Genomic DNA, 13,878 nt, shown 5'->3' with positions numbered 1-13,878 from the left:
GGCAGCCAATGGAGAGAAGAGATAGTGCCAGAGACAGAGCAGTGTCTGGGAAGACCAACAATGGCCCGCGCCGCGGCATTTTGCACCCTCTGGAGTCTGGCTACCTCAGCCTGGTTGACCCCTAGCATCAGTGCACTTCCATAGTCCAGCCGAGATAGTATAGAGGCTTGGACTACGAGCTGCCGAGTAGGGGGGTCGAAGTATTTAAGGACCGGCCTTATGCCTCGCAGTATACCGTAGCATGTGGCTGCAACCTTCTTCGTATGCCCAATGAAGGTGAGCGCAGGATCCAGCCAAATCCCTAGGTTTTTCACCTCTGTTGCCGGTATAGGAGTAACACCCAGTTCTGGAGGCCACCACTGATCTCCCCATAGCTCAGCTTGTTTTCCAAGGATCATCACTTCAGTCTTAGTAGCATTCAATTGTAGACAATTGGTACGGAGCCAATTGGCTACTGCTACAAGTCCAGCTCGGAATCTGGGAGCCTCGAAATCAGGGTCACCACTCAGTGTCACCGCTAGCTGTGTAAGTCTCTAATCCACTTCCAGCCACTCCTTGTCCCTTGATCTCACTCTTGCAGGTTCCTGCTTTCTCCTTTTGAGACGTTTCATCTGTCTTTTTCTTCCTTCTTCCAGCTTTGTGTGTTTTCTCTCTCTTGGTCTCAGGAAATATCGAATGATGAAAAATAAGGGCTGGTCCCTAAACATGAGTGCCAGTTGTCTTCCACTGCAACCACCGGCTCAAATTAAGCACTATTGAGGTGTACAAATGGGGTAGAATAAGAAATTGGATTTTTTATAAGAAGACTGTTATGTTGGTAACGCCAATGAAAACAATGTAGTTGCACAGGACTAAAAATGACTAGCAGAAGCTTTTCTACTCCAACATTCCAATGTTTGTGTTCCTGCTTCTTTTTTTAATATAGGACATTCTACCCTCAGTGCAGTGGACGGAATGTGCTAACAGCCTTATAGCCAATTTGCCTCGGTCTATACCAGTTGTTAAAGGCCCTCTCCCTCGTTATAGACCCTTGCCTGTGGCTTGGGCCTATAACTCCGGTTCTGAGCCTTTAACAACTACTATAGCCCCCTACAGCGGGCTCTACGGCCATATTCAGTCCAGAAAGTTACATTTTTGTTGTTGTGCACCACATTTCCAGTGGTACCTATCCAGCTTCTTGTGAGAACACTGATGCACTCACCTTTATCCTAAACCGGCTACACCTTACATTTGCTATTTTGGTAGATTTTGCACTATTGTAATTGCAATTTTGTATATGTAAAATTCCACTGCTGGTCGTCCCTAATGACACTTCTGGATGCATTTTTGTGTAAAAATAGTTTGTTCATCTGGCCCCCTATGCTTGAGCTATGTGTTTCCGAAATAAAATAACTCTTGTTTCCTTTTAAGAACCCTCGAGCTTGACTTGGAACGGCAGCTCCTTCCTGATGGGCAGATCATTCACTCACTTGTACAGAAGTCCTTTGAGGCAGTTGGTATCAGTGAGGCCTCCCCTGCCTGGCAGGAATACATTCAGCACATAGATGTGCTAGTGTTGCAGGGCCTCAAGAAAGTGACAATCACCAGCCTGGCATCCATGTTAAACACGCTCTTGGATTGTGAAGTAAGTATAAAAGCCCAGCTGAGCCGCTTGTTAACCCTCTAATATATTTTAAAATCAGCCTGCATGACCAGTTTGTATTGCATCTAGTCTGTGGATCAATGAATGCTTTATAGCGCCACTGAAGCAGACCTGCTTCATGATCATTCACATGGAATGTCGTTTGTTTGTACTACTCCATACATGTCTATTTAGCCTTTGTTTGCTCCTAGTAGCTTTAAAGTCGAATGATAATATTCCCTTTCTGTTAATACTGATTTGTTTTTATAGAGCCTTTTACATCAGTGTTTTTGTTTATGTGTTTAGGAAATAATGTTACTATTAGCCAGTCAATGGTACTCTATTTATTGAACTCGGAGGGATTAAAGGAATATATATTGCCTATAATTCAAAACTGTTAGACCCGGCCTCGTGGCGTGGTCCTCCTTGACCCTTAGCCAACCCTTCCCTCCATGTTACACGCACCCGTTCCCGGACTGCCCCGTCCGTGCCTCCATCTTCCCGGCCCGTAGGCCCTGTGTGCCCACTTCCCGGCATCTAAGATGGCCGCCCGATCCAGCACGGCCTAGGCTGAGAGGCACCCCCCTGGCTGGAGGACAGCGCGCTCCCCTTGAGTGAGAGAGGGAGGAGCAGTTTCTCTCACACCTCCGACCTCCCCTCGAGGGATGGGTTTCGATCGCCCTCCGGCCACCCTGAGGGCTGGCTCCACGCCTGCTGTGTGTCTGGGGCTCCTCACGAACCTGACATGAATGGATCAAAGGGCCGCGTGGCAGGAAACCCCAACAAGCGGCTCCCAGGTGCTAAGACCCCGCATACCAGACTCCGGAGATCAAAGAGGAGCAGTCCTATAACTGGGGATGCTCCGGGACTATCGACAGATTCGACTCTGGAACGACGAGAGCCCTGCTGAGTGACTCGCGGCTCCCTTGCAACTTTGGACCACCTGAGCCCTGCTGAGTGACTCGTGGCTCCCTTGCAACTTTAGAACACCTGAGCCCTGCTGAGTGACTCGCGGCTCCCCTGCAACTTTGGAACACTTGAGGCCTGCTGAGTGACTCGTGGCTCCCCTGAAGATCGTAAGACCTCCGACATCTTGCTTGAGCCCTGCTGAGTGACTCGCGGCTCCTTGACTCTCCTGGTCCGGCTGGTCCCCAAAGATCACATCGTATCCCCCGGCTCGAAGATTGAGAGCTGTGCGCGGGATAAGTACCGATATTGACACTGAACCATAAGACTGTCCCGCTACCCCTACCCTGACCGAGACTCTTTGAGCCCTTGCTCTATTTATAACTACCTGCCTTTGCCGATCATAAAGATCCTTTGAATTACGAGATAAAGAAACGTTCTTAAGAAGCTACGGTGTGGTGTCTCTTTGTCGTGTGGTGCGGGTATAGTGTGTACGATCCTGGATTCGAGACACTCCCCCTGAGAAGTCTCTCGCCAGTGCTCGTCTCTGTACGTAGTGAGGTGGGCCCTAGGGTGGTCAGGAACACTCCTGCTCGGCCCTGAGGTTGCCGTCTAACAAAAACTATGACCTGCAGACGACCCCACATGTCAGCAGTGAGTGCTTAACTTGCTGAGCTATCCATCTGGCACTCTTGTCACTTCTTCACTGATATATTATATGTTTTTCGAAGGGCAAGGCAATATTTGTGTCAGTTTCGTAGTGCCCAGTTCTCAGTCCCAGCTGGAGGGTGATCCTCCTCAGTGCTGGTTAAAAGTCATTAGTTGATGCACCTGCAAGTCAAATGCCCATTTGTCTATTTACATTATGTTATGGTATCTCAAATTGAGAGCGATCCCAACTCCTTACTCTCCTGCACAATGTAAATGTAATAACACACGAAGGTCACCAGTCATACCGATGTGATCCTCAAAACACCCTCTACTATATGTAGAAGGCAGCTTAGATACTCCGCAAGATGTGCAAATAATGGTAGAATGAAATGTTTATTCATAATAATAATATTTATTATTATTTTTACGTAGTTATACTAGCACCTTAGGCAGTGCTTAATTTGTGCCAGTGTTTGCTGGTGCTCAGTACTTGCAGTTATTTCTTAACACCACACGTCTCACTATTTTTAAACAGGACACATCAGGAGAGTATTAAACAATTTATTACACTAAAAAGTTATTACTACCAACACGTCTAGGTCCTTCTTTCAGGTTTGTGTGATCTACAACTGTCACATTTGTAGGAGTGTGATCGTTAGCAGCGTCCGTACTGGCATTTGAGAGACTTGGCATAAGCAGTGTATGGTGTAACCTGCAGTGGCTATCTGGGAAATATAGTGGGTCGTGACACAAAATAATTATTATAATATTTTTATTACAACTTAAGCATTGATTGTAGATAACAGGTGGTAATCAGCCTAGTAACGATGAAAGGTAGAGTTGGCTTTGATGTGTTGAAACCTGTGACTTGCAGGTCGTACAAATGCCATCAGGAAGAACTTCATTCACTGAGTTATCTTGCAAGCTTTAAAAGTTGTACCATTCTCCTCTGATTTATAATACTTTCATTGTTTACCTGTTAGAAAGAGAGGCCCATTTGAAATGTAACTCTATAACTAGCTTCTGCAATATTATTCAGAGCCATTGGAAGTATGCAACACTGAAGCCTCAATTTAGATGGCAGAATCAACTAAATTACACTGTAGTAAAACCATTTACGCCTAAAAGGTATTTGTAGGGTTTTAACAGGTTTCATTGTCCTTGGTTCATTCATTCATTATGTATATAGATTGACCTCGTAAACTAAATGGGCATCTATGATGTCATTAGTTTTTATTAGCACCTTCGCCGCGGGGCTAATTCCCCCGCGGCGCTGGGGGGGGGGGGTGCGCGCAGCGCCACGGTGCTTGTGACGAGCTGGTCAGCTCACGCTGCACGGTCGCGCTGTGCTCATAACGAGCTGAGCTTGTCATGACCACGCCCGTTTGTAAAGAACGCTCAGCACAGCGGGTGAATTGAACTCCCCGTGTGGGCGCCGCGCGTCATGACGAGCTGAGCTCGTCAAGAGCACAGCGCCACCGTGCCTCATGCTCGTCATGAGCACGGAAGGAATTAAAGGATTTGAATGCGAAGGTTGTTCCTGGAGCAGTGCTGCTACGCAACCGAACCAGGAGTAGCACATCTACTTGTCTCAAAAAACCTCTGTATTGAACATAGGCGCTGAAAGTAGGGATGCGGCGGATGCTGCAGCGCTCCCCAAATAACCAGGCTGGAGTTCAGAAGGTGAATTAGCAACACAGATGCTTTTTAACTTTTGTTTTTATCTTGTCACATTTGCTGTGCATTCACTGTCAGAGGTTAATTGTCAAGCTATGACTTGTATTGTCATTACCTGTATTTGCGCCGCAACGTACATCTGTTTAATTGTAGCTGCCCGACCCATCCATTCCGTTGTTCCGTTGTGTGGAGGGCGTGGCTGACCTTGCAGAGGTCATCATTTCCGGGTGGGGAGGCGGAGCAGGAATTGCACGCCCGATCCACTATTTAGTCCCCTGTGTGAGCGCTGCAATGCAGACACTTTGGTGAGAGCGCGGGCGTGAGCCTGAACCTTTCTAAATCTTTAATACTTGTAATACTTGGATAACCGGCACCTGCATTTATTTATTTTAAAACACTTCACTTCTTGTATTGTCATTACCTGTATTTGCGCCCGTCCGCGTATGGCAGGGCCCAAGGGCCAGGACCCCTGGTCCTGCTGAGCCACTTGGGAGACTCCGGTACACTGCTGAAGAGCTGTGGAGACTGGAAATGCCCATTGATATATCTTGCAAAAACACAGCATACAGATAGACAGTTATGAGTGGAAATGTGAACACTGCAATAAGAAACTAAGGGGTAATAAGGACAAAAACAATAAAGATTGAATGCAGCTTGCACTGCTAAACTGTACATCATTAGTGAAACACAAATATGAGATACAGGACCTTCTCAGGGAAAGATCATTGGACGCTCTATTTCTGACTGAGACCTGGATGAATGAGAGCTCCACCCCTGATGTTCTGGACTCAATCCCTAGTGATTACATGTTAGTAAGGCAAGATCGGGTAAGACAAACAGGAGGGGGCATAGCCATTATTTTTAAATCCTCAATGAAGTGTGAAATTAAACAGGCTGACCTCGACAAATGCGAGGCGTTCATTTTCACCTTATCGGCTACAGCATACAATACTTTAGATAATACCTTAGCCGGCTTTCTAATCTACCGTCCTCCAGGACCAGGGTCACAATTTATATCTACACTGAAAGAGAAAGTAGTTCAACTCGCACTTCGACACAAAAACTTTCTGGTACTAGGTGATCTGAATCTACATTTTGATAAGCAGGAGAACCAAGAAGTATGCACCCTACGCAGCGACCTACTGACTCTTATCCTAGTACAAAGAGTAGAATCTCAAACGCACCAAGGAGGCCACATTCTAGATCCTATCTTCTCTAACTTTGAAGATATAGAGGTTGAGACACCATGGCCTATTCTCTGGTCGGATTACTATCTAGTCCAATTTTCGGTGCCACCTCACAGAAAGAGGGAACTACAACGTACTAAGGTCATTACGACGAGGAATTGGAAGAATTTCAACTCCAATTCTTCCACACATGCCTTAACCCTTTTGCCGCGGGGCTAATTCCCTCGCGGTGCGAGGGGGAGGGGGCAGTGCGGGGCCGCGGTACTCGAGGCACAGTGGAGCTGTGCTCATGACGAGCTGAGCTCGTCATGATTCCGCCCACACAATGGAACGCCCCGCACAGGAGGGGAATTAGTCCCGCGTGGGCGTTCCCGGCCATTATGACGAGCTCAGCACGTCATGAGCACAGCTCAACTGTGCCTCATGAGAAGCTGAGCTCGTCATAAGCCTCGAAGAGGTTAATGGAGAAAAAGGCCATCTTAGACATAGATGTTAATCTAGCCAACAATCAATTGGAAACATGGATCACAGAGGCATTAGATAAGACAGCACCGTGGAGCACCAGGGCTCCGAAAAGACAAAATACAACAGCCCCCTGGTTTAGTGAATGGCTAAGGATAGCCAAAAAAGAATGTAAATGGTGCGAGAGAGTCTAGAGGAAGGAATATAGTAGTGAGGCGAACGGAAATTATAAAAAAGAATTAAAACAATATAATTCCTTAATTAAGAAAGTCAGATGTAAGTTTTACATTGAAAGGATAGAAGATGCCAGCAATTCCCAGAAATAAATGTTTGCATTACTAAAATCGTTAAGAACACAGCAAAACAGGAATGATACCGATGCCTCGGAGGGGAGCCGTACAAGGTGGCAGAATTTTTCGCAGATAAAGTGACAAAAATCTACTATACCTTCCCAATTGAAGTGTGGGAAGAAACTACTATGGCAGAGGATAGCCAGACTAACTTTGCTGGGGCAACGCTGGATGAATTCAAGGTACAGGAACTGGAAGAAATTACCAACATAGCAAAAGGGATAAAATCGGGATCCCCTTTGGACCCAGCCCAACCGAAAATTATAATACAGGAAGCTAATGCGATCATGTCATATATTTCTGAGCTTATTTCCTGCTCCTTTCAAAAGGGCGTGGTCCCCACAAAATGGAAACAGGCCATTGTGAAACCACTCAAAAAGAATCCATCACTGGAGTACACAGTGCTGGAAAATTTACGGCCCATTTCGCTGCTGCCATTTGTGGCGAAAGTTGCAGAAAAAGCAAATAATAAACAACTCATAGACCACATAAATAAGAACGACCTACTGCATCCTTCCCAATCAGGCTTTAGAGTGGCACTCTCAACTGAGTCGGCTCTTCTCATAGCCACTGAAACATTGAGGAAATATGCAGACGAAGGTCAAACAGCTGCACTGATTTTACTAGACCTCAGTGCGGTGTTTGACACTATCTCCCATAAGCTTCTCATTCAAAGATTAGAGGAGTGTGGCATAAGGCATAGGGCATTAAGCTGGTTGACATCATTTCTCTCCACACAAAGTTTCCAAGTTGCTCAACAAACTCATCTATCGAAGAAGATTCCCTTGGCTCAAGGGGTCCCACAGGGCTCAATCTTGAACCCCACCTTGTTTAACATTTATGTGGGGCCATTGGCGGAGTGTGTGGAGAAGTATGGGGTGTCGATTGTTTCATACGCTGACGACACACAACTAATTGTGATGCTAGCACAAGATAGGGGCCAAGCAGCTTCCTGGTTCTCCTGTTTAGAAGAGGTGGCAGATTGGATGTCTAACCACTGCCTCAAGCTAAACAGGAGCAAAACTGAGGTCATGGTAGTAGGCAGAGCGCCATCCATATCGTCTCACGCATGGTGGCCTGAAACTCTTGGCCAACTACCTCCCCTAAATCAGAAGTCAAAAACCTAGGTATATGGCTTGATCCCGAGATGACCTTTGAAACTCAGTTTTGGAAGGTAGCAGGTAAATGTTACGGGAATATGAAAATTCTGAGGAAGGTCTTAGATCTCCTACCTCCAAAATCCCGGAAAACTATAGTACATGCAGTAATAACCTCCCAATTAGATTATGGGAATGTACTTTACCTGGGTGCTACTAAAACTGGACTTACCAAATTACAAAGAGTTCAGAATGTGGCGGCGCGGATGGTACTGTGACTGCCAAGAAGAGCAAATACAAGGAAAGCACTGAAAGCCTTACACTGGCTCCCAGTAGAAAGGAGAATTGCTCTTAAGGCAATATGCCACTGCCACCGTATTGTAGCAAAGAAAAGCCCTAGATACTTGCAAGAGCTGATAACCCATTACATCCCTGGACGAAACCTAACGTCTATGGGTATGGCACAGGTCACTGTACCGAGAATATTCAGAGCTAGAATGGGAGCTCGCTCATTTAGGTACCGTGCAGCCAAAACGTGGAATGCCCTACCACTAAATCTAAGAACAGAACCATGTGAAAGCAGTTTTTGTAGACATCTAAAGACATGGCTGTTCGGACAAACCGGATAGACCTATAAGTTAGCTCTACAGAGCATCATAGGCGGATGACAGCTGTATCACCCCAGAGTATGTCTATTAGCGCGGGGACACACTGTAGTTTAGTTCCTATATCCCTAATAGGCTCTGCGCATTGGAATAACATACACTATAGATTTGACATAGGACTGATGTCAGTATGCCTCTATCGAGTACATTAAACTTAACTGTGTGTGTGCCAGCTAACTCAGAGGTCACTAGAAACTTTCTCGAATAAACAAGAAGGGATTAGTCTCTGACAACCGCATAAACATGACAACTTTGTTTCCCATAGAATCGAAACAATATCTTCAAAGAAACAATAGATAACTATTTCACTCAGTTAATCGTGCATGCTTCGTTTCTACAGAGTTGTACAGAAATAGTGAGACAGGCGTTTCAATAAAAGGGTTAATTGAACAGACTTACTTCTCATGCAAGAGATATGAACTGCTACAATCGTTAGACAGAATGCAAAGTATAATGCATACAGCGTAAATAGTAATATAAAGTAATACTGTAATAGCATTGTCTGTTGCTATGACATATATAAAAATACATACATAAATAACACAGGCTAAAATACTGAAATGGTGCTTCTAAAATATGCCTACCCCAGGGTACCTAACCTAAGTCTAGTACGAGGGAAGACGTAGGTTCTGTTTTAGCTAATTTTAGTTTTGCCAAGAATCTGCCAAAGGTTCCTCTAGGGTTTTAATCCGCTCCATACCTTAAAATGAGGGCGGTTGGTATCTCTTTCCTGGGACTCGATTTCCCAACATCCCGCAAGGGAAGTCAGAAACACTGGAGCTGGATTCTCGGCAGGAGAATGACAGCGTCTAGTCAGTGCGTCAGTTGGAGAGTTGGCTTCCTTCGGGACTTGCTGCGGCGAGCTGCGTCGTGCAAGTAGGTAGGTGAACTGCACCAAACCACACAGTGCTTTGCCATAGCAAGTGAAGGTATATTTATACCTTGAAGGTGTTTAGGAATTCTAGTATTGACGTAAAGTCGGGCATATGAACGTCATTAAAGAACCCCTGAGGAATATATGTTCATGCATAATAAATGATTTCTTTGAGAAATCCATATCCAACAAAGGGGAAGTCCCTAACGGCTTAAGAGTCTGGTTTTCAAAGAAATCGTTGTGACTTAGATGAACGGATAGAAGTGGCCATGCCTGTATTTGGATAGCATGGGCTATGCCTAAATAAGGACTGGATTTCTATGCCTATATAAGGCCAACGTGTCAATTGTACCTATAAGAGGGCATAAATCGTGAAATGCATACGGAATCTAAATCGATACACAACAACACTGGTGGTGTAACCATGCGCTCTATAAATGTATAAATACATAAATAAAATAAATAGGTCTTCACATAAATTGCTGCTTATTCTTTTAACATGCAGATTGGTGTTTACTTTTATTTCTCTGACTGCAAACAGTGGGGATTTTATGAAATTAACTATGTAACAATCTTGCTGGGGGTACAGGGAGTGTGAAAGGAAAGGCTGTAGGATGTCAATTCTTTTGTAACACACAACAACATTTAAGTACATCTAAAGCAACTCTACGAATAGTTCAAAGTGTATCAGCAATTAGGAAAGTACAAACGAAGCACATTTTTGTAACTATGAAGTGGGATGAATACAAAGATTTTTATAGGATCAAATCAAATCCAGCCACTTCAATTGGTGATGAACAAATGGTAAATGTTCGCTAAAACCTGATAGGTACAATCTTATCATTTGTGCCCTATGCAGTTTTATCACTGTACTAATCTTTTAGCCTTTTAGATGGAAAACGTGATGTCTGTAAATGACAGTGCGCTACCATGCCATGCTTCAGTATATTTGCGACTGTTCTCCAAAATGCACCACCGGCCACACACCACATCCTTACCACTCTCCTTCTGAAGGGACGTGGCTGATTTTGCTACACTTGTTCTTTGTGTGACACTTAGATTTTAGAGTTTTGAGTTTCAGTGAGGTGACATTGACGGCAGCCCCCCTCGCTGACAACTGTTCCAGCACCACTGGCATTAGACCTCACAATCCAGGCGTGATCACCATTTCATTAACCTTTTGTAGATAGCTGTCAGGTGTGACGGAAAATATTTTCAGGCCTTAATAATAGTTCATGTAGTGTCTCGGCTTGACTGTGCTTGCATAGGCTGAGCGGGCATTCTGTAGAATATCAAGTCTAGATGCTGTGTGAATGTGATGCTGTATGGAATGTTGGAGTCTGTGTGCTGGATGAAGCTGAGCAGATAAAAACAGCTGGAAGTAGTCTGGAGCCCTGAAAGGATCTATCAGGCTGTAGCTGCACCCTAAGGCCTAACCTTAAAGAATGAACTTGGGGCATGATGTATGCACTCTCTGCTCACAAATATTTGTCACAAAATTGTTTTGTGAAGCGACCTATGTACAAATAGGTCAGTTTGGAAAACAAAGTAAAAGATTCATAGTAGGTTGCAATCTGAACTACCTCATAAGTATTCATGAGGTAGGCTGCAAATTGTGAGTCACTCCGATTGAAGGACATCACAGGGATAGTACTCTGCCAGGGCAGTCTGTGACTATCCATCAACAAACTTCTTTTTTTCACATTGATCCCATTTGCGTAAAAGGAAACGGGGCTGAGTTTTTTAAAACAAAACTCTTTATTTTCTTACGTTTGATTAAAAAGTTTTGTTTATTTCTGGTATCACTATTTATTCCGAAACGAAACCATTTTTAGATTTACAAATGGGAAAGGGTCTCAACCCAAGGCAGAAAACTTCCCTTTTGCAAATTCATTACCAGCCCAACTCAAGAGTTGATAATTTTTCAATGATTTACAACCGGATTATGGTCGCATAAAATCGTTTTCATACTGATTCGCAATTTGGATGGGATGCCTACATCACACCCCTTCCAAATTGCAAATGTGTATCCATTCGCAAAGCCATTTTAGGAGCTGGTAAAAATATACCATGTTTTATATGGGATTAGGACAGAGTAAAACCCGATTTTGCTGTCGCAACACATGTTTGTACATCAGGCTTTTTCCTACTTGAGTGGCTCCAGACTCTTGAGTGAAGAGCCTGCCTTCCAACTACAACATGTTGGTGATAAAAAAGTGCAGTGTTTTTTGGTACCTTGTTATCTGTATCTATAAACATATTATTTTTGGCACAATTTTCACATTTTGTGATAGACGTTGGATTGTGCAGGAGGCGCAAAAAATGCAGGAAATCCATAGATAAAAAACACAGCAGCTGCAGTCACATAAATCGTGATTAAGTTCCCAGATGAATTGTGTACATTCCATTTGTTTAATTTGTTTAATTAATACACGCCCCATATTAAATAGAGTTGTAACGGAGGGGGCTCCCTCTACCTGGGGAGAATCAATCATTATTCCCATATTTAAGAAGGGGGATAAATCTGAAGCCAATTTCTCTTCTAGAATCGTCTATTAAACTACTTGTCAGATTAGAGGAGTGGGCTGTGGATAATAGGATTTTAACACAGACCCAATATGGTTTTAAGAAAGGGCGGGGAACCCTTGAACAGTGCATTAATTTAGAATGTTAATCGGAAAATATACATGTGCTAAGCAAGGGTCCCTTTTCCTATGTTTCACAGACCTCGGCAGCGCATTTGATTTAGTGGATCACGCTTTACTTTGGCTGATTTTACTTGGTCTTGAAGCCCCAGACTCCATTATTTATTTTTTGGCAAGGCTTTATGAAAAGTTGTTAACATCAGTACGGTATGGTCAAAGTTGTGAGTGTACCCCTAAATTTGATGTTAAATGTGGTATCCGACAAGGCTGCGTCCTTGCCCCTTTACTTTTTACACTCTTTATTAACGAAGTTGACGCAGCACTTAAACTTGTAAAGTCGGATGCACCTCAGGTGGAGGGCCAGGATGTGCCGGTTCTGCTTTATGCAGATGACGCCGTACTTTTATCCAGAACACCTATCGGTCTACAGCGGCTGATAGATAAGTTTGTTGATTTTATCAAGGGTAGGAAGTTGCAGATCAATAAGACTAAAACATATGCTATGGTTTGTGGCCTGAGGCCAGGGAGAACTAAATCCTTTTTTATAGAAGGGCAAAAAATACAAACTGTGGGTAAGTTCTGCTACCTAGGGATAACTTTCTCTGGTGACGGTAAGTGGTCGCAAGAGATGACAAATGTCCGGGCTAAAATGGCAAAAAGTGTTTATGGGGTTTTTAGGTTTGCTGCGAAACTAGGGGACCGTTGAATAAAAGATATGATGCATATTTACAAATCGAGATGTGCCTCAATCGCACTATACGGTGCGGGGGTATGGGTCAACACTTTAATGATGAATTGAAAACAGAGGAAAATATGTTTCTTAAAAAGCTGCTCGGTTTACCTACTTCGGCCTCCACTGAATTAGTTCATAGTGAAGTGGGGATTAATTATTTGACGGACCTAATCGTGTTCAGACCATTATTGCTCTGACGAACAATATGGCTGAAGGAAGAGACTCTATTCAATAGAATGATTATTAAAGATTGTCTCCGATTAGATAATTGTCTAAAGATCCCATGGCTTAACTATATAGCACACACTTTTAAGGATCTATTTAAATTAAGCATCCTGGATAAACCTAATGAAGTAATAGAGCTGCTCAAAGTAGAATTGAAGAATACGTTTCTGTGGCACAGAAAGAATGCATGCCAGATTAACGTAGTGCAGTTAACAACTTGCCAGTTCTATTACTCATATCTGGAAATTGAGGGTTTTCAAACCTATTTGAGCCAGGTAACCAGATCCTCGCACCGTTTTGTCCTCACAAGAATGAGACTGGGCCTTGTCCATCACTTGGTAGCTTTCCCTTGTGTAAAACAGTATCCTGTTTCCCCCTGTCCATGTGATGGACGTACCAAACAAAGTACTCTGCACTTTCTTCTTATATGTGATTTGTATCTGAACCTCCGTATTGCTTTTTAAAACCCTTGTTCAAAAAATATTGCACTTTGACTACGAGACCTGCTATGAGTTTATTGTTTAAAATGTGAGAGCCTGATATTTGTTTTTATACTGCAACTTTTATTCTGAGATCAATTCATGCAAGGAAAAGTATGTTGTTTTAAGCTGTATCAATAACTATGATTGTATTCCATCTATTCTATGATGTGTATTGGCTTTTAATAATTGTTTTTAACTGTGCTATTATGATTGTTTTATCTGAACCGAATAAAGCTTATTGAATTAAATTGAATTGACACTCTAATGCATCCACTTTAAAGACCGTAGTTTGTATGCGAAAGA

At 43.6% G+C, this 13,878-nt stretch overlaps 1 protein-coding gene across 1 annotated transcript in view; it reads left to right on the top strand.

The window, feature by feature from the left end:
- LOC144822741 (uncharacterized) overlaps window positions 1-13,878 on the top strand; it is a 2,085,503-nt gene that overhangs the window by 207,733 nt on the left and 1,863,892 nt on the right. Inside the window, exon 19 of the mRNA XM_078680596.1 lies at window positions 1,411-1,624. Coding sequence (XP_078536722.1) covers window positions 1,411-1,624 — 214 coding nt within the window. The remainder of the gene's footprint in view (window positions 1-1,410; window positions 1,625-13,878) is intronic.

The sequence above is a fragment of the Lissotriton helveticus genome, chromosome 3_1 (assembly GCF_964261635.1).
Source record: "Lissotriton helveticus chromosome 3_1, aLisHel1.1, whole genome shotgun sequence".
Taxonomy (NCBI): domain Eukaryota; kingdom Metazoa; phylum Chordata; class Amphibia; order Caudata; family Salamandridae; genus Lissotriton; species Lissotriton helveticus.
This window is presented reverse-complemented; position numbering and strand designations above follow the sequence as displayed.